General features: G+C 46.8%; 1 protein-coding gene across 5 annotated transcripts; it reads left to right on the top strand.

The window, feature by feature from the left end:
• Positions 1-7,781: 7,781 nt before the first annotated feature.
• GFI1B (growth factor independent 1B transcriptional repressor) lies at positions 7,782-20,212 on the top strand. 5 transcript variants are annotated; one of them, XM_044440055.1, is made up of 7 exons: positions 7,782-7,909; positions 13,893-14,019; positions 14,769-14,855; positions 16,195-16,448; positions 16,997-17,134; positions 17,666-17,831; positions 19,237-20,212. In XM_044440055.1, exons 2-7 carry the CDS (start codon positions 13,896-13,898, stop codon positions 19,413-19,415), a joined length of 948 nt encoding a protein of 315 aa, XP_044295990.1. In that variant the 5' UTR covers positions 7,782-7,909; positions 13,893-13,895; the 3' UTR covers positions 19,416-20,212. The 5 variants fall into 5 exon arrangements, with proteins under 5 accessions (XP_044295990.1, XP_044295989.1, XP_044295988.1 ...); XM_044440054.1 differs by having other exon boundaries at positions 7,855-7,909; positions 13,770-14,019; XM_044440053.1 differs by lacking the exon at positions 7,782-7,909 and adding an exon at positions 8,112-8,344 and having other exon boundaries at positions 13,770-14,019.
• Positions 20,213-21,317: the final 1,105 nt, after the last annotated feature.

The following is a 21,317-nucleotide window of genomic DNA, read 5'->3' as shown; positions in this document are numbered from 1 at the left end:
ATATTTGTAAATCAATGTATTTTTTGTATTTTTTATTTAATGGTAATTTATTATGTACTATTGTATTTCAATGTATTTTATTGTGTTGTAAGCCGCCCCGAGGTTTCAGCAAGGGGCGGCATAGAAATGTTATTATAATAATAATTATTATTATTATTTATAGATAACTATTATTCTATTATCCCGCCCCCACCACTTTCTTCTTTCTTGCAAGGAACCCAAAGGGGCTTATACGGTCTCCTCCTCCCCATTTTTACCTTCATAACCATGCTGTGCAGTAGGTTAGGCTGAAGTCAGCAACCAGCCCAAAGTCCTCCAGTCATTTTCATGACTGAGCAGGGACTTGAATCCACATCTTCCAGATCATGGTCCAGCACTCTAACCACTACACTACACTGCTCTGAAGGTGAAGTTGGAAGTCAAAAACATTTAGAGGGCACCAGGCTCTGGAATGCTACCCTACCCTTTATACTCCCTGGGCAGGCGGACTTTAGGCTTGTTGGAATTTTGTTTTATGACTAGAACCCTAAAATCCACTAAGCAGAGTAAGGAACAGAAAAAGGATAGCGTGAGGATAAGTCCAGTGTCTTAAACTCAGCCATTTCGCATAACTTACAGTGAGTGTTAAACAACAACCAGGAGTGCGGAGGCAAGGTTGGGCAAAGTTCACAAATCCATACAAATACTGAACTAATTTCTAAGGGTGTACCTCCTGGACATGTTCAGGGAACATGTTCAGCATGCTGGGAATTATAGGACTTCTCTTCTGTCTAAATACGCCTAAGATAGGCTTCCGTGTGAATTTCTATGTATTCAGGATGGGCCCACCTATGCACATGAGCGGTTTGGGGGAAGCCCAAAGTTTTGCAGGGTAGGATGTTTGTGGCATGGCATGAAGTGCAGGGGAGCCCTCAATCCCAAAACTGGGGAGGCGTGACGTGGAACATCCTCAAAGGGAACCTGGCTGGCTGGATCCCTGAGTTAGGAGCATTCAACACAGCAACAGCACAGTATTGCAGGTCCCACTTCCAGCCACTCGGATCTTTTATCTGCAGGCCTTTGGCCTGGCTTGAATACAGAGCCACAGCGGGGATAATACAGAAGCTTCAACACATGAGTGTTTTCAGCAAGCGATCTGGCGAGGTACAATTGCAACCCTTTTTATAGTGACTGATTTCATCCTCTTCCTAGCCTGGGACCTAAAGACTTCTTGCAACGCCACCCTGTGGGAAATGCAAAGCACTGCAAGTCTGGTTAATAATCTCGTGATTCTATAATATACTAATGGCAAACTCATTCTGCAGGTGTGGTCATTTTATATCCAGGGTACAGATGGGGCCAAATATGACCTTCTAAGATTCCCCAGCTGGCCCTGGCTAATTCTCCAGGCTGAAACCCCTTTTCCTTGACCACCTATATCTTATTTCTTTATTTTGTTTTTAATTGATTTTGTCTCATGTCAAGTTTTTACTCAGATTTTGTATTTAATCTGTATTTTATTGTTCACTGCTTTGACGGGGTGGCCAGGAGCCCTATTTTGTAGAGCACCTTTGTTTATTAAATATATCCTACGTTTTTCCCTTCCAAGGAACTCAAGGTGTAATTCTCCTCCTCTTTTCAACAACAACCCTGCAAGGTAGGTGGGGTTGTTAGTCTGTGACTGGGCCAAAGTTACCTTGTTAGCTCCCAGCTAACCCAGATCTCCTGAATGCCAATCCCACACGCTTAACCACTATATCACATGGTCTCTTAGAAAGTGTCTTCCTCAATTTGAGCTTCACGCTCAGCCTCATGCCTTGCGCACATTTTGAACTTGAGCTCCTATCAGCCCCAGCTAGCACAACATCTTGTCAAAAATGCTGGGATGTAGTCCAAAAGTCCTGAAAGGTGTCAGGTCGGAGAAGGGCTGTCTTAGCTAATTCCATTTTCAAGAGAACATGTTTCATTTTCATCAGAACGCCGGTCCATCCACAAGTAGCACTTGGAGCACTGACTGAACAAGCAAATGCACCTGTAATTCAGCCACACTGGTCTGCAGTATCACAAGACAGACTGGCTTTTCATTTAATGTACTATATTTCTAAATTTGCACCCATACAATTACTAACATGCAAATGTTAGGCAAATCACCTTCACCTCTCGTCCTCTTCTTTTGGCAATGCACTTCCTTCTGTGGGGGAATCATCTCTGGGGACCATGTGTCCTCTTTTCTAGGGGAGAATCCCTTGACTTTGACGGTTGTTACCTGCTTTGAAGGTGCCCTCTGTTGAAAGGACTGCCCAGTTCAATGATAAAAAATCGTAGAAGAGAATCCCTTGACTTTGAGGATTGTTACTTGCTTTGAAGGTGCCCTCTGTTGAAAGGACTGCCCAGTTCAATGATAAAGAATGGTAGAACAGACAGCTCTTGACCAGGGTTGTGGTCGGTGGCTTTAGGCACGCCCAACGTTGAGTAGGATGAAGCTGCTGTAAGCCTGCTTTTCCCCCCCTCTTGTGCAGGAGGTGATTAATTCAGGATAACAACCTTGAATCAACACCCTTTGAAGCATATGCTGCAGTCCAGAATTGTTTCTGCATATTTCACAATTCCCCTTGCATGGGAGTCTATGATGGTTTCCCTTGAAGTTTCACCTGCGAAGAGGTCAGCCCATCTCAGGGAATGAGAGAGAGAAAACAAGTTTCTTGATGTTAGTGTCTTTTTAATACGGTCCTGCTTTGTGAATTACAATTAATTTTTATTTCAGTCTTGGGCATGGCTGGTTTTCTTCCCCCCTCCTGCTGTGCTGAAGACATGTTTATTTAATCTTCCCTGGGGTGGGGCGGATAGAGATTTTTTTTTAAAAGGGAAAAAGAAAAAAGGAAGAAAAAAGAGCTTTAAATTAGGATGGGCTTTAGAAAAGAAATGGATGGGAGCAATTAGTAAAATTATTTTTCTCGGACTTAATTACCATAACATTGCATTGGAATAAAGGAATTGGTGCACCACGGGTGGGGAAGGGGGAAGAAGAGGGATTTCCATGTGGGGTTTGCTTTGGAGAGATGAGAAAGAATGAACCCCAAGAAAAATGCATAAAAGATTTCTCTCTTTTTTAAGGATATCATTAACCTTGTTTCCTCTTTCTAGGCTATGGCCTTTAATGATTTATTTATTGGGCCTGTTATGTGTTGGGGAGAGTGCAATGCGCTCCAATTCAGCAAGAACCTCACAACTGCTTTGCTGGATCAGTCTAGTCACTCCCTCTCCCTTGGAGAGCTACCACTTGGCAGCTATAGCACAAGGGGCTCAGGACTGCAGCCCCAGGAGTGGAATCCAGCCTTCCAGGGTCCTCCACGTGGTCCCACCCCTTGGCAACTGGTCCTTGGTGTTTCTCCAGTTTTCGTGCACATTTCTTCCCTATTCTGCAAGGTTGACATGCCAGCTGCCCGGGGAATACTGGGAATTGTAGGAGGTTTTTTCTGTCTAAACATGCATGGGATTGCACCAGGGCAAGCTAGCCTTCAGGGAACCATAAGAATAAATAATACAAGAATTTGTGTGCTGTCGAGTCATCTCGGACTTACGGCTCTCCAAAATGTCCTATCCGTGACAACCTTGTTCAGGGGTTGTAAATTATCCCAGGCTGTGGCTTCCTTTATGCAGTCAGTCCATCTCATATTTAGAATAAAGACTAGATTAACTTAATTAATAAAATAAATACTAAAAATAAGTTGCACAAGTGGGTACCAAGAGGGGCAAATGTCACCAAATTAAAGAAATGTTCTTTGATGAATGGTGTATGTTTTAGTCCACAGATTAATTTGCCTATTATGTCTTCCTGGATTTGAATATAGGAAAGAAAGAACAGTAGCAGTACTATACGCACATGTGCATGTTCTCTTGATCATCCCAGAGTGCAGGACACAAAATAATGGGCTTAAGTTACAGGAAGCCAGATTCCAGGTAGATATCAGAGGAAATTATGGAACCAATTACCTAGGGAGCTTGTGGGCTCTCCCACACTAGAGGCACTTAAGATGGAACTGGACTACCTGAGACGGATGGTGTGACTGAGCAGGGGTTTAGACCTGATGGCCTTCTACTATTCTAGGATTCTGTTGCAAAGTGCTGTGTCTGAGCCAGGGTGATTGGACCTTAAACCAGAAGCACCCTACAAACCTCAGAAGCAAAGGGACATTGTAATTAAAACACCATGTGAGAGATTATCCAAATGCATCGAATTTTAATATGAGTGTGAGATATGATGATATTTTAGATAATGATGGAAAATTGAAGCCGAATCAAGAACTACAGGAACATGGTATTGATCTTTCTTGGTGGCACAAGATTCAAATACAATCGAGATATATTAAAGACTATAGAATGTATCATTTTATAAGGAATTAATAGCTTTTGATCAAATGATTTTAAAATCAGATGAAAAAATGATTAAAAGGTTGTATAATTTTCTTTTGGATATGAAAATGGAAGATAAACAAGTTAAAGAAACTATGATAACATGGGCACAAAACTCTGGATATAATATTGAGTTACAGAAATGGCAAAAGCTGTGGGAAAGAAATATTAAGATAACCCTACCAACTTCATATAAGGAAAACTTTTATAAAATGTTTTACAGATGGTATTTATCACCAAATAGATTAGCAAAAATGTTTTCAAATATGTCAAATCGATGTTGGAAATGTAAGCACAAACCTGGTACTTTTTATCATTTGTGGTGGACTTGTGTTAAGGCAAAAAAATTGGGTTAAAATACACAAATGGCTTGAGGAAATGCTGCAAAAACCTTTAACATTTAAACCTGAAGTTTTTCTATTAGGTATTAGGGTTAACCCTAAAGGAACACCTTCTTCCCTATTTGCCCTCTCACCCCCTGAGATGGGCAGCAGAAGCCCTCCTCTGGGAACCCTCTATGAAAGATGTTAGGAGACAGAGTACCCGGAGGAGGGCCTTCTCTGCGGTGGCACCCCGTTTAAGGAATGCGCTCCCCAGAGAGGTCCGCCTGGTGCCATTATTATACGTTTTTCAGCACCAGGTTAAGACCTTTTTATTTAATCAATATTTTAATAAGTTTTAATATTGAATTTTATCATATTTTAATTGCAGCCAGAGTGGGTCGTTAATTAATTTATGTTATGTTAGATATTTGCATTTTATTTGTGTAAGCCGTCCTGAGGCTCTTGCAAAGGATGGCATATAAATATCCTAAATAAATAAATATTATTCCTGATGACTTCTATAAACAAGCTATATATTTGACTTTACATATAATTACTGCAGCGAGGATTGCATTTGCCCGGCATTGGAGAAGCGAAGAGCCACCTACTGAAGAGCTGATTTTAAAAAAGATTTTGGATTGCACAGAGATGGATTGACCTTATCTTTGAAGTAGAAGGAAGATACAGACTTCTATCAAAGTTGGAACACTATTATTGGTTAGAGAAACGGGACTATGCGTAGAATTGAATATGGTTGTTGAGTGTAAAAAAGAGTGAGATGTCGACCCAGTATGTCCGATGTCTTGAATAATTGTTGTTTCAGTTTTGGATTTATAGAGAAAATAATAAAATTGGATTTAAAAAAACACCATGTAAGAGATGTGCACACGCGCATCGCACCAGCAGGTGGCACTAGAGACAGAGCCTCCCTCCCGGGCTGCGTCTCTCAGACTGCTTCACCTGATCCCGCTGGAGCATCTTCTTCTGCACTTTCCCGGAGATGCAAGCCCGGGAGGCTCTTGCCGTCGCCTCCTGCTGGGATATGGGCCCTCAGCCAGCGACCAGCCATGGCTCCCCGTGAATGCGGCCCTGCTTGGGCCAGCAATGGCCATGCCCGGGCACACCACAGCTGCTCCTGCCTGAGCAGCGTCCCTTAAGAAAGCCACACTCCCGTTTTTTTCAGTGGTGTGTTCAAGTCCTTTATTCCAAGTCTCGAGTCAAGTCTCAAGTCTTTACTTTCAAGTCCAAGTTGAGTCTCAAGTCATCGCAGGAAATTTGAGTCGAGTCTTAAGTCTCTTCTCAAGCCTAACCTCCACCCGCCCCTGCCCCTTTGAAATTCCCTCCCTCCCACCCCCTCTGCCATAGTCGTACTTGCTTTTCAGGATATCCTGCCACATGGTAAGCCCTGGAGCAACTTGGGCGTAAAAACTGTAGAAATCTCAAGTTGAGTCACTGATGCACCTTGGGTCAGACTTAGGAGTCACTGTAGTCCCCAGCACTGCTTCTTTTAGTCAGCAACGAACGCTCTGGGCATGCGCAGTTACAAGATTATTTCAGCAACAAGATCCTGGTTTAGCTTAACAGGGCTTATTGCTAAGTGAATGAGTTGAGAGTCAGGGCAGCAGAATTCTACTTCCATTCGATTCCTTTGGAATCGTGCTGGCACAGCAGAATTTAAATGCAAAACCGCATGTACTCTTTCTATCTTTCCCCTCCTCAGAGCTGGAAAATGGTTATATTTTTCATTTTTGCTCTAACCTAGCAGGAATCTAGGAGTAGTTTTAAAGCAGTTGCTGGGGTAGGTAAAGGAATTATAACCATGTTCTGTGTACTTAATAACTGAAGTTATGTGTGTTTAAAATCCCCACCAACACCTATGAAATCATTATGTCAGTGTCTAAAATACGAGTAGGGCCAAATTCAATTTTAGAGATGCTCCTGAGGCTGAGTGGGACCAAAGGCAAGCAAGTGAGGCCAAAAATATATTTAAAATAGCCCAGGCGATGGTGGCTAAAAACTGATTCTTCCACGAACTCGGCCTCAGGAGAGCCATTTTAACCTTTCAGAACGGGGAAAAGAATGACACAAAAGCAGGGAAATGACTATTTCTTTGGTGTTTCGGACATCTGCCTAGGCACACTGCATTAATTTATTCCCCACCATTATCCCCGCAAAGACTCAAGGCACCCCCTCTTCTCTCTCGTATCCTCTCAAGAAGCCAGTGCAGTGTAGCAGACTTGGGAGATCTGGGCTCAAGTCCCTGCCCAGCCACAAAAGTGACTGTATGACTTTGAGCCAGTTGCTGACTCAGCCCAACCTACCTTACAGGACTGTTGTGAGGATTAAGAGAGAGGGGACCATTATGCAAGCCACCTTAAGTCCCTTGAAAGGAAAAAGGGTAGGTTATAAATATCATGAATTTACAGCCCTGTGAAGCAGGTTAGGCCAAGAGTCAGCAGCTGAGCCAATGTCACCCAACACGCTTACAGCTGACAGAGTGGAGCCCTTTTATTCTTTCTGTCTATTCATATCTTACATTTTTTCCTTCAGGGCGCCCAAAGCCTAAAACCACCTTCTTTCTTTCCATTTTACCCTCACAACAACCCAGGGAGAGGGGAAGGCTAACCTGAAAATCCATGATTGGCCCCAGGTTACCCAGCAAGCTTCATGGTCGAGAGAGGATTAGAACCTGAGTCTGGCTCCAGCGTTCTCACCACTCTGCCACATGGCCTCCCCATCTCCCTTTGCCTCTTGGGGGGTGGGGGGGGGGAGATATTTGCAAGATCAGTATCTCAAAGGAACACTCTCGCGAAAAAGAAGAAGAAGAAATTGACACAAAACGGCATTGTGAAAAGGTGCGCCTTTTCGCCCCTTCGTGGATTGAGCAACACGAAGTTTTCGAAGCCTGGCTCCAAGTTTTCAAAGTCTGGGTCCCGGTGATAAGCACATACTGTCCAGAGTTTCGCTTCCTCATTGGCTTGCCACAGATTTTGACACGAATAATCTGATTGAAAAATCAGGGAGGAGGCTGGAACCCGTGCGTGGAGGGTGGGGGGAACAATAAGATACAGGAAGGACCTCTGCAGAAACATGTGAACATGCGAAACAGCCTTCACGGAGGAGAGCCAAAGAGCAGAGGACATCGCCCGGGGAGGTCTCAGGTCTAAATCCGCGAACCACCGCCCTGCAAACAGGTGACCCCCCCCCCCCCGCGCCGCCCCGCATCCTTGTTAAAGCTGCTTCTAAGGCGCAGTCCCATTTCCAGCTCTCTCCGCAGGCAGGTGGCTCGACTTCGTGTCGCAAAGCGGAGCGCTTGCGAGACGCGGGGCAGCCAGGGCTGCCCAAGCTGAAGCGCACCTGGGATGTGTCTGGGGGGCCGTTCTCTTCTCTCCCCCCCACCAGTATCTAGAGAGAGAGACATCGACTGGGAATAGTCTTGGCCAGGATAAACCTGTCCCTGCCTGGGGTTGGACGTGCTAGATTAAGTTTATCCATGGATTTAAGCTACTTGCACAGGGCATGATATTCTCGGATCTCTGAGCAGTTAACATTTCTTCGAAGGTTCAGGCTCGAAGTGAATGTAAAAACAATACAGAGTCAGTGATTGCTTCTTCTGAATCAATTAATCGGTATCCTCCTGTTTTGCTATTTGGAAAAAGCCAAAAGCAACGAATGGGTGTAGGAACACCTGGTTGGTATGGGCTGCTGCTAACTCGAAATAACTCTAGTGGATGCATTCAAAAGATGAAAGGCAAACAAACAGTAAATTGCAGCACAGTCTACTCAGAACTAAGCTCCATGGAGTTTAATGGGGACTACTCGCATGTAAATGGGAATAAGATTGCAAGTGGAGCCTATTCTATTGAAGGAAAAGGAAAAAGAAAGAAAAAAGTTCAACCTGAAAGTAAAGATGATTGAACTCATTGGGGCTTACTTTTGAGTAGATGTCCTTAGGATCGTACTGTGAAAGCAGCCCTCACAAAAAGATCCCCTAGAACAGACTGGACATTAATTTTTGGCACTGGAGCAGAAAAAAACTGTCAATATGTAACTCAAGAGTTTTGGGGAGGAGTATGGAAAATGGATTAATCTTTAGAATATTGAATAGTTTGCTATTTGCAGGTGTTTGTTTCTAGTCACCGTAATATGCTAAGACACACTCCCATGCCTGTTTAAACAGAAAAAAAGCCATGCAACTCCCAGCGAAAAAACTTGTTTCTAAACATGCAGGATTGTACACTTGGCTGCATCTTTGCAAGTATAAATGTATATGGGTATCCTGGGTCCCTCCAGGGTCCCTGTGTTGGACTGTGACTCTGAGTGGAAGATGCAAAGTTAGCGACAGGTAGATGTGGGAAAAATAGATGGGCAACTTTCTTGTTAAATAGGCACAGTGTAAGGCAGATAAAAGTATGCGTTGTGTGTGGGGTGGTTAAGTTTGAGCTAGTATTTTTTATGGTAAATTGGCTCAAGGCATTCATGGTGTGAAGAATGCGGCTCCATTCTCCGATACAATTTTTTAAAAAGCTGTTGTTTGAATGGATAGGCAACAAGTTATAAGGAATTGCATCCAATACAGTCAAAATAAGTGGATCATACTTGCATGCACACATGAATTTTGTTTTTTAAAAAAGAGAAAAATCTTAAAACCTGGTAGCTGACTGAAGTAAAAACCATATTCTCTAAACCCCCATAGATATTTCTGTGGAGGGGTCATCTGATAATTTGGCTAGGAACCCAAATTCCCTGCTCACCAATGACTTCAGCATACTTGTTACTCTGAAGGAAGTCCGGGTGAGTAGGACTTAGTTTTAAGTTTGTGTACAACCTTAGCGGGCTGGAGATGAGGCCTTTTTCTTCACAAGAGCATTGAAAAAAAGTTTCAAAGGGTTTTTCTATTCCCACAAAGTACTTGGAAGTTGTGATCCACTCAGAGAGCTTTACCTGTTGCATAGTATAAAAATGTAATAAATGCATTTTATTTAGTAAAGCTGGAGAAAGCACTTTGCTAGAAAGCAGAAGCCACCGAGGAACAGTGTTAGGTCCAGAAAAGATCTTGGGGCTCAGGCCCATAGGGCCCTAAACATACATATATTTGCATAGACTAATATATTTACAAATATGCGAATGTCCATATGCTTGTCTCTCTACAAGACCCCGCCTCCTAAGGACAGATTGGGATGGGGCAGCAGGAGTGGTGCCCAGGTGAGTCCAAAGCCAGCTGGTCTGGGGGAATCCAATGCCACAGAGGGCCCTTGGCCCCTGATTTCAGCAAGGGCCCCTGAATGGCAGGGCGACAGGGCAGAGAGCTTCCCAGAGACAGTGGAAGGGCCCTCCTAGCACACGGCAATCTCTCTCCAAGTACGGATTCCGCTTGCCCTGTTGCTGGTTTTGGAAATGACACCAAGGCTGCTCATTTGAGGCAAAAGTGAGACCAAATGTTCGCCACACATGACACTGCAGTCACATTTTTTTTTGGATTGCAGACTTAATGCCCTTAGTGAGGGGCAACGGCATTCTTTTTATGCTAATTTGCATGGTTCGTTTGCTTCAGAATGTAGCAGGCCAGTCCTGGAGCTGTGTTCTGTTCATCCTGCCAAGCGAGCGGCCAGACATCTGCCCCAATGTTCTGCCCACAGTCCAGCACCACTGATAATGGGAGATGCCTGACTCTTTTCAAAGACCTCCTTCCCCTCAGGGGGAAAAATAAAAACCCCAAGGGATCATTTTAGTCCCCCTTGCTAAACGCTTTGAAATTCCACTGAATTCAGCAGTCAGCCAACGCCACCATCTTTCCTGCTTCAACCGGTGGAGTGTCAAAGTGCTAAACTTTGAGGGGAATGTGTCTAAGCGCTGTACTTATTAAACAGCTTTATGTATATTGGAATATTATTTTGTAAACAAGGCTGACTGAATTCCCAGCCCAAATTGTGAAATGTGTTTTTTGCGGCAGTGAGCATAAGTGAAGCGAGTAGTTCTCTTTCCCTGCCCTTCAAATAAATATGGAAATAAATAAAATACCTACAACAACCCTGCAAGGTAACTTTGACTGAGAACCTGCAAACCGTCCATTCATCACTCAGTTTCACAGGCCTCCTTAGTCCAAAGATTGGGAATTCCATCCCAGGGGCCAAACACAGTCCTCCTGCAGTCCCAACATGGACTTTGGAGGTGCTCCAAGAGGCCACGTCCCCTTCCCTAGTTCCTGCCCACCTTCCCCTCGCCCATAACCTAGGGAGTTAGTTGGAATTAAAAAAGGGGTGCTTTTGAACAGGGTCTCAGCCCTGGTCCATAGCAGTGGTTGCTCATGCCACATCTGATCATCTCTCAGCATTGAGCAAATACAGATCAGAGAGGGTGGAGACAGGCTTCCCCACATGGACTGCTGTTGTTTCCTGTTCTCCCCACCACCCTGCTTCTTTTTTATGAGTGTGAGAAATGCCCTGTAATGGCTACATATGAGGGAAATAACCGAGGAGGAAAAAAAGATCAGCAAACTCCTTAAGCATCTTTCATAAAATACCAGCATGTTATTCATTTTTACAGCAGATTACCACTACTTAAGGTTGGCTGGTTTCTGTCTAGAGGGCAGTCCTCTGTTTGAAGGTGTCCTGTATTTAAAGGCCCATCCAGTCAAAGTCAGGTTTAAAGGTAAAGAACTATCCACATACCACAACCCAACAACAAGCCATGGCTTCTCTGTGGTTAATAAACCATGGTAGCAGCAGCTGGGTTCACACAGCACAACTACCCATGGTACAGCAACAACCACACTGAATCCTTATTCTGGCTTGTACTTAGCTGTTTTTTGGCCCACGTGTACTTTACTTGTACCTCCTCCAAATGAGCCAAATTCTCTCTGCCCAAGGTTTTTTCCTGAAACTAAATGGCTGCCTCTCTTCTACTGAACATCCCTTTTTAAAAACAAGTTTCCTTAGGAAACAAGGTCCTTGGACAAAAAACACAGGCTTTAGCGCAATTATAATTAGCATATGCACAGCTGTGCATGGTGTCATTCTGTGGGTGCAGACCCCAGATCCCTTCCGTACTGGCAAAACCGCTGCTGGGCTCCAAGAAAGGTGTCCAAGGGCAGCACACGAGAGCACAGACCACTCTCATATAATGGACACCAGCCTGTGGCTGATAACCCTTCCCCACACGCTGCAGGACGATAACATCTTATTCTTCCACATGGACTGCCTCACACTAAGTCGGGATTGTCCCCTCTTGGCTCAGTTGCTTCAACTGGAGGCCCCAAGCTAGAAGGAACATGCCGGTGCAAGGTTGCCCTGCAGTGTTGCCCCGTGAAGCTGCAGCCCATAGGGCTACTTTGCCCCGGGACTGCTGACGCCCTGACCTGGAACGGGAGCACTCGCTTGGCCCTCGAGTGCTAGTTTTTCTCCGGCCAGCTATGGAGCCCATGCTTCCAAGGGGATCAAGGAGAGCGTCCTTCTCCATGCATCTTCAGGGAGGGGAGTTCAGATTTCCCCAGTTTGTGGGGCACATGTCAAGCTCCCCCCTGCTGCCCCCTCCCCCCTGCGCAATGCTAAAAGGGTGGTTATGTGTTTAGCCTCACAGGTAGATTGGTCCTGAGAAGTGGCACGGGAGCCTTGATTCCTTAGCCCAGAGAAAGGCATAGAGGGATTCTACTTGGCACATGCCAAGGAGTAACCAGCCCTAGGTCCAGATTTTTTTTTATTCGGGGGGTGGAGAATATTGTAAAGGCAAGTTGGTAACCAGGCTCACACAGTGACTGCCTGCAAAAATTGCAGAGGGTGGGCAGCAGCCACTGCAACCCCAAGGAGCCACACTGGGCTAGTGAACCCGGTCAGAGAGAGGGGCTGTGACTAACAGCTCAAGGGCAACACAGATTAGAATTTGCTTTGGGTGTGTGTTTTAACTGTTACTGCATGAGCAGTTCCAAGAGAAAATGCAAACGACCATGCAAATAAGAGACACTTGATTGCCTTCCAGTGTATTATGCCTTTTTCATGGATTGTGTTACTGTCTGGGATGCAGGCAGGGTGGCCCTGGAGGATTTCACAGGCTGGAGGCTAAAGAACAAGGGTAAATACGGGATAAAGGCAGGGATGGTGCTGAACACCCAGAAGGTCCGGAGCTCAGGCCCACTGGACGGAGGCAGGAGCATAGATTGACATATGCCAATTTGCATGTGCTCTGAAGTCTCTCCCTGTGTGTCTGAAAAGGAAACCAGGTGCTAAGGACGTTCCTATTGGTAAAAAGGGGCGTATGGACGGGGAGAAGGGGGCATCCGATTTCCGAAGGAAGATAACCAGGCAAAAGTATTCAGTGTGGAAAGACACAGGAAGGGAAGCACATGTGTGCAAACAGCCAGCTGACCTCCTCAGGACCCCTGCAACTGCAATGCCCCACGAGCCCACAGTGGGACAGACTCCGGAGAGTCGGGCTCCAGCCCGTGGGGGCCATTAACCCTGCCGCTGCAGGACACGAAAGACAAAACAGGTCCCTTGTATCCTCTCTCTCTACCCCAAAAGGTCAGGAGGTTCAAGGGCAGTTTTTGTCACGAGCATTTCCCCCACCGTGTGCTTAGTCACCAATGCTGAGTGGATGGGAAGCAAGCAAGCAATGCTATTCCCCCCGTCCATTTATTTATTCATGTGATCCCACAATAACCCAAAAGCTGCCTTCCAAAAGCTTTCCTTTAAGAGCCAGCCCTCGTGGCCTTAATCTTTCTCTCAACTGGTTAAAATCTGTTCTTGTCAAAAAAACGTCCACTTGCCCCCAAATGAATCAACAGGTCAGACACCCCCTCTCAGCCCAGCATCCTCGGGATGTGTGGGACTGCAATTTCCATCGTCCTCAGCTTGCATAGCCAGTATGGAGGGCGCCAGGTTGGGCAAATCTCTTCTAAATGTACAATCCTATACATATTTAGACAAAAATAATATTTTATTGCTATACCACTCGGCAACTGAAGCTGGAGGCTTTGTTTGCTCACTGGAGGTTCAATGCCCCACCTATTTGAAGGAGTAATTCCTCGCCCTCAATATGTTTTCTTCCCTTCTGCTTAAGGCGGAGTCCATTTTGGGGGCTGCTGGATATCTTTTATCAAGGAAAGGCAGCAGCATGCTCCTGGTTCTTACTTCCCTCTCTTTGCTTCATTGTCTTTCTGGATCTTTGCTCGCTGGGGAACAGGAGATGCCGAGATCCTTCCTGGTGAAGAGCAAGAAGGCGCACTCGTATCACTGGCGTCGCGCGGTGGATGAGGGTCTCCTCCTTCCGCGCTGGGATCCGGAAACCGCCACTGCTCCCTGCCTTGCCAGTATGTCAGCTATCTTTGTTTCGCAAGAGTTACGTATAGCCAAGGTGTCAAAGCTTTCTCAGCCCGAGGGCCAGATTCCATTTTGGAGAAGCTCTGGGGCATGGTCTGGGGGGCAGGGCCAAAAACAGAAGAGGTGGGGCCAAAATGCACCATGTTTCAGCTGAAAGCAGCAGCACCCCAACCTTATGAAATTGGGAAAGCACTACTAAAAAGTCAGGAAACATCCACAAATAAGGGAGGAGGGAGTACCTGAAATTTGAATTCAATCTGAAGCAAGATCCGTATTGATAAATTCATGGGGGAGGGGGTCACTTAACTGAAGAGAATTATTGATCTGGGAAAGTTCCAGGGTGGGTACAAATTAATTGAAGCAACTGGGGTGTTTTGGACAGGAAATGAAGTAACCTGCCTTTAAATCCATTCTGTTAATGATGCCGACATTTGCTATATAAATTAGCCTTCCTCGGCTTTTAACTCTCCTGCAAGATGTACCTACCTAATTATTCTTGAAGCGTTCACGTGGGCCTATCCTGCACCAAGTCTTTTAAGTATCTAGCAACACAGTGCCAGTGAGATGAGGCAAATCGGGTGGTCTTGACCCCATGGTACATTTTAGGGGTCTTGAGGGTACCCTGCTGTGCATGGACTACAGTGGCCCTTCAGGCCAGGGAAAGCCAAGCCAGACTTCAGTGGCCAGGGCCCCCCGAGTAAGGCCTTCACCGCAGATTACCTGCCATTCCCTCTTGCAGAAGAGAAAGATGGTCCCGCCGAGGGCAAAGAAGAAAACATCCCTGCCCAGAATATGACCAGGATAGTGCCCAGGTCTCCGACACCAGGTGAGAGATGGTGCAGGGTCTACACGCACCACACCATGAGGGGGTGGTGACATGGTAGAGGCCTACGGGGAGCAGAGGAGGGATTGTATCAGTTCAGTCTGCAGATGCGGAAGTGCCGCTTTTGAATGCTCCCCCCATTAAAAACCTTCCTGCAAATAGAAAAGCAGCTCCTCAGGGAAATGTTTCCAGCCCTGCTGAGCTGCACTTCTACTTGCAAGGAATTATTCATGCTGGAAGTGCTGAAAATGTGATGGTCCGCCTGCAATCTGAAATGGTGCAGTCTGGAAGTCCACCTTCCTTCTCTCCACCTGCGCTACCTGCCTCATTCTGCTGCTTGTGGCTGTTTCCAGTGATACAACAGAATGCAAATAAAAATCTGAAACAATTAAACGGCAATTTAGGGATCCAATGAAATGCAGTGATTGGAGTGCCAGACTACAAAGACTCAGATTCAAATCTCCACTCGGCCATTAAATTAAATTTTCTCAGAGATCACGGGCCAATTGCTATTTGAGCCTTACCTACACCTCACATGATTGTTGCAAGGATAAAATGTGGGAGGGAGCAATGCATGCTACTGTCAATTCCTTGGAGAAAACATAGCATATGAATTAACAAATGAAATTGGAAAATAAAAAATGAAATTCGGTGTCAAATAGGTGGGAAATTTCACGGCTGCATTTGAAGGACTTACAATTAGTTTTGGCAGCTGTCAGTTGGAAATCTTACAAGTTGTCAGCAACTCCAATATTGTACTGTTGCCTGCCTGTTCTCAGAAGTGGGAGCAAGTCACTCTCTCTCAGCCTACCTTGCAGGGTTGCTGTGAGCTTAAAATGGGGAAGCCCACCACCCTGTTGATTCATTCACTTACAGCAGCAGTGGACAGAAGTTCTCCAAATATTTGGGATGCCAACTCCCAGAAGTCCCTGCCAGCATGGCCAATGTTCAGGAATTCAAGTGTTGAAATCCAGAACATGGGAAGACTGATTTTCTGCCCACCTTGGATTTACAGCTATTTCTGAGAATCAGGGTGGCATAGCAGTTAAGAGTACAGGACTGGGACTCGGGCGAACTGGATTCTAGTCGCCACTCAGTCATGGAGCCAACCGGGTGACTCTGGGCCAGTCACAGACTCCCAGCCCAACCTCCCTCACAGGGTTGTTGTGTGGATAAAGAGAATGAAGTGAGCCGCTTTGTATTCATTGTAAGAACAAAGCGGGATACAAAGCTAATAAATAAATACAATCATCGCCACTACTAGTAGTCATAACAGTAATATGAAAATGGTGGATCATACACAGGATGACCATCTCTTCCCCCACCCCACATTCTGCTTCAGAGCGACCCGTCCCGGCCTTGAAAGCCAAAGAGGGTGGTGCTGCGGAGAGCACGTCTCCCGCCTTCTACAAACCCGGTTTTGCGTGGGACGCCTTCCACCCTCCGTATGGCTACAGGCCAATGTCTTCTGCCCGCCTGGACCGTGCCCTCGGCCTGTACGGGACCCACCTCCTTCCAGCCTTGGAACCGCCGCTTGATTACAGCATGCGATTCTCACCAGACACAGAGACTTTCCACTGCATTATATGCAACAAAGTGAGTTCTGCACAAGCCACGCACCTCCTCTGGTGCTGCCATGCGAGGCTGCCACGTGAGCCTCCCACAGGGCCCTGGGATGAGGAGGGTGCCCGAAATGGCCCAGACGGGTGCCACTTCACCCCGGAGTGCCATTTCAGTCTCTCACCAGGTGGGGTGATGCCATTTATATGGCTCACAATGGCCCCAAGTGAAGCTGTGTCCCTGGAAAAACGCCAGTTCGTTTTCCCACCAGGAGGAGCATCAGACCCTTCTCCTGAAAGCTGGAATTCCATTCCGGAGAACACTCGGGGGTGCTTTCTAGTGGCAGGTCTTGCCAAGGGGGTGGAATGCCACCTAGGTTGGAGGGAACAGGGGGGCCTGGCCAAAGGGCAGGGCTTTGCCAGCCAGCCAGCCAAACCCGACAGGCGAGCTTGGAGGTAGGAGCAGACGCCCTCCTCTGCCACAGAAGTGGGGCTAGGAGGGGACTGGAGACCCAGCTCTTTCAGATGAGATGGAGTAACAGAGGCGGAGTGTCCGTTGTTCTCACAAAGCACTTTATTTTCCAGATATTTTCCACACCTCATGGTCTGGAAGTCCATGTCCGAAGGTCACACAGTGGCACACGGCCTTTTGCTTGCAAAGTCTGTGGCAAAACTTTCGGCCATGCAGTGAGCTTGGAACAACACAGCAACATACACTTCCAGGTAGGATGGGGAACTAGGAAGCCAACGTGGCTGGCCCATAGCGCTCCGTGGCCCAAAGGCAGTTCTTCTGATTTTCTTTTTTTTAATTTCAAACACTCCCACCAACCACTACATTTTTCAGAGAGCTACTCTAAGAACGGGATAAAACGGGTGTGGAAGCTCTCTCAGTCTGAGGACCAGCTTCCATTGTGGAGAAGCTCTGGGGTGGGGTGACATTCCTCTAGTAGGTGGGGCTGAAGGCCAAGGGGGTGGGCCCAAACTACAAAGAAGATCCTCACACTGTAGTTGAAAGGCCTTCCTGCCCGTTACTCAGCCGAGAAAATACCGCGAGAAGAAAGCTGAACTCGCAAAGAAGAAAACTCGGCAACAGTCCCCAAGCCAGACATCTTTACCCTGATAACACCACAGGAGCCCTGTTGTCCCCCATTGCTGGCTGTCTCAGCAGTTAATGTTCCTAGTCCCTGTGGTCTGATGTTGCACACATGCAGAGACGCCCAGGGACCCTCTCTCCCGACCCCGCCTTCCTTGCAGGAGAAAAGCTTCGAGTGCAAGATGTGTGGCAAGGCATTCAAGCGCTCTTCCACGCTCTCCACTCACCTGCTGATCCACTCAGACACGCGACCCTACCCCTGCCAGTACTGCGGGAAGCGCTTCCACCAGAAGTCCGACATGAAGAAGCACACCTACATCCACACCGGTAAGAGGGCACCCTCCCTGCGCGGGGAGTCCTTAACGAACTTCTGGCCAGGCCTAAAGGGATGTCTCATTCAGAAGCACAGCGCAAGCCCGGCGATCCCCAGAACGTAAGCGCCACGGCGGGCCCATCTCATCCAGGAACCTAGTCACACGGTGGCCCAGCACTGCCTCCGGGAGACCCCCCAGCAGAACACAAGCGCAACAGCACCATCCAGCAACTGGGGCATATAGGCACACTGCCTCTGATCCTGGGGAAAGCGTATACCCTTCAGGAGCACTGGCCACAAACAGCCTTCTCACCTCCAGGGACCTGCCCCGTCCCCGTTTATAGGGACTGGTTGGTCGCAGCCACAGCATCTCGGGGAAGCGGATTCTGTCATTTAACTCTGCAGCACTTCCTTTGATCTGCCCTGTATCTCTCATCGTACAGATTCATGGGGTGAACACATTGGGTTCTAGAATTATGAGGGGGAAAGAAAAAGGTTTCTTTCTCCACAGCATGCATAATTTTGCACACTTCCATCATGGTTCCCCTTAATCGTCGTTTTCCTAAGCCAAAAGGCCCTTTTGCATCACAGGGGAGCTGCTCCAGCCCTTTGATCTTTTTGCACATCTTCAGACTACAGCAGGACCCCCGTATCCATGGGGGAAAGGTTCCAAGCCTCCCAGTGGATGCCTGAAGCCACGGATTATTTATTATTTATTTATTTAGTAAACTTCTATGCCTTGGGGTGGCTTACAACAATAAATAAATACATATAACCATATAAAAACAATATAATTGGAAACGCCCTGGCCAAAGATATAAAATCAATAAATAAGCTAACAATTAAAATACCGTTTAATAAAAAGGTCTTGGCCTGGCGCCGAAAAACACAGTAGCAAACGCTCTACTGTACATACACATTTCTTTTTTTACAAGTTCACGGACAGAAAATTCATTCTTACTGCATATCCTAGCAACCTCAGCATACATTTTCCCCATTAAATCAAATTCAAAGTCTTGATTAGGGTCCCAGACCAGCATATCCTATTAAATCGAGAATTTCCACTTAAATGAAGCACTTTATGAGTTCCCTTTTGGACCAAGCTCAACAGCAATTGAGTGAACCTGTGGCAGCTGGGCCAGTGGAAACGGGGCGGGGGGGGGCGCTATATCCAATACCTACTGGTGACCAGAACTGTTGTCGCAATGGTCCAAGTGTAGCTGACCAGCAAAACAACACTCCGTTGTGTAAAGCGCTAAAACAGGGGCGGCTGCAATTTCGAGCAGGATCCTGTTTCCATGGGAGGAGGTCCCCTTCTTGGGCTATTCACCAGCCTTCCATCTGAGCAAGGACCACTGTAATACTAACACCCGAGATGCCTGTGCTAATATGCCTCGCACGCCTCTCTTTTCCATGCAGGTGAAAAGCCGCACAAATGCCAGGTCTGTGGCAAAGCCTTCAGCCAGAGCTCCAACCTCATCACCCACAGCCGCAAGCACACTGGCTTCAAGCCCTTCAACTGCGAGCTCTGTGGGAAAGGCTTCCAGCGAAAGGTGGATCTGCGGCGTCACCGGGAGACCCAGCACAGTCTCAAGTGAGAGGGGGGACCCACTGCAGCCTGGGTGGAAGACCTGCGGCCCAAGGGTCCTTTTGCAAATGCCGCCCACCCTGCACCCAGCCCCCCGCTACTCTTCGCTCTCACCACCCCACTGCCGTTCCCTGACAAATGTTGCCTCAGGTGATACGGCCCTTGAGAATTATCTCCCTGAGAGACCCCCTAGCCTAGGGGTGGGTGGGTGGAGGATTTCCGGCACTTTGGACTTCAGCTCCCAGCATTCCTAACCACACTGGCAAGGGACTATGGGTGGTGAAGTGCAAAAGATGCCCGCCCCCTGCAAAACTACAGGACATGGATTACTCTGTGGGGACAAGGAAGAACCAGGGAGGGCACAATCCTACTCATGTAGACAGAAGAGGTCTTAGAATACCGGCACGGCCCAGGCCCAGGCGGCCCTGCTCGGAGTTGTGAGACCTTTTTCTGTCTAAACATGAGCAGGACTGCACCCTAAAACACTTTAAGCTTATACCCCAAGGATAGCCAGAAGGAGAGAATGGAGGAGGTTACCACCCTGTGCATTGCTCTGAAATTTAAAGAAGGGAAAAAATCGAAATTCTCTGAAATGAACAGTTTTGCAGCGGAGAAATTCATGTCTAAATGTCATGTTCTTAAATCTGGACACTTATTGTTTTCAGTTTTGGGAACTCTCACGCCAAACCCTCCCTTCTGATTTCTCACAGAACCCTGTACATAAGTATTTATGCATGTCACACTTTTTTAAATCAATCACCTGCTACAAGTCATTAACATTTCATAAAGTTGCTTCTACGATGCATACATCTGGATTATTATTGGGGTGCTAGTATTTGTGCTGGGGTATCTTCTGTTTGCTTTCGGGTATTCAGACAGGCTGGATGCCCAGGTCAGAGTCCTCTCAGAACTTCGCTATAGTTCAGGCACCAACATCACGTCCTTCCAACACTCTGCAGAGGAAATGCAGTGGGGGGTGCTTCGACACCGCATCATTCATCTTCCTCCAAATCCTTCCACAACCCACACGGTATTACCCCAAATCTTAACTGTTCACAGACTTTGCAAACAACCTGTGCCGGGTGAACTTCTGAAGCAGTAGCATCTGCCCAAGAGTAAAGCAGAGGAGAGGAAAACAGAACCATGCCAAAATTGTACAGTAGTGCTTTGCATCTGTGCATGCATATATTCATTGATGTGTTGAATGCCATGGTCAAGATTTCCAATATAGCTGTCACCTTAGTCTGTGGCAACAAAGCATCCTGTTGCCCCATAAAGCCTGTTTGTGACTATTAGTCCTGGCTGTGTGCAATCTGCAACATCAGGAGCAGTGTACCTGTGGACACCAGTTGCTGGGGGACATGGGCAGGAGGTGCTGTTGCACTCTGGTCCTGCCCGTGGGATCCAGTGGGCAGCCAGCTCCATACTTAGACTCGATGCCCCTTTGATCTGATCCAGCCTGGTTCTTCCTCTCACTTCTAACCATTTATTTTGGCATAAACTGTTGTGGACAATGCCCACTTTATTAGAAGGCATGAAACATTAGTCCCAAATTGACAGATTTATGTACATGTGCCAGAGAGTGGAAGCAGCAGCGACTTTAGGGTAATTCTCGGTCTGCGCTGCTTCATTTCAGTCCCCTTCAGCAACACAGCTCACACCTCTCCACCTACCAGAATGTATGTCTAAATGACAGTGACACCCAAGTCCCATCATGTCATGTTGGGAGCAAGAGAAAAAAGTTCCTGTGCCTCGTCCCTAACAATAAAAATATGTTGACTGGATTCAGAAAACATGATTAGGGGTTGCAGTAGGGTTGTTGCTGAAACATGGGTTACTGTGTTGTCCGGACCCTGCTGTGCCAACCAACTATGGCTTGTTAACACAAGAACCCATGGAGAGAGCCCCTGCT

This window comes from Varanus komodoensis, unplaced genomic scaffold (genome assembly GCF_004798865.1).
Source record: "Varanus komodoensis strain SLA01 unplaced genomic scaffold, ASM479886v1 scaffold36, whole genome shotgun sequence".
Lineage (NCBI taxonomy): Eukaryota > Metazoa > Chordata > Lepidosauria > Squamata > Varanidae > Varanus > Varanus komodoensis.
The sequence above is the reverse complement of the archived record's forward strand: the minus strand, read 5'-3'. Positions and strand labels throughout refer to the sequence as shown.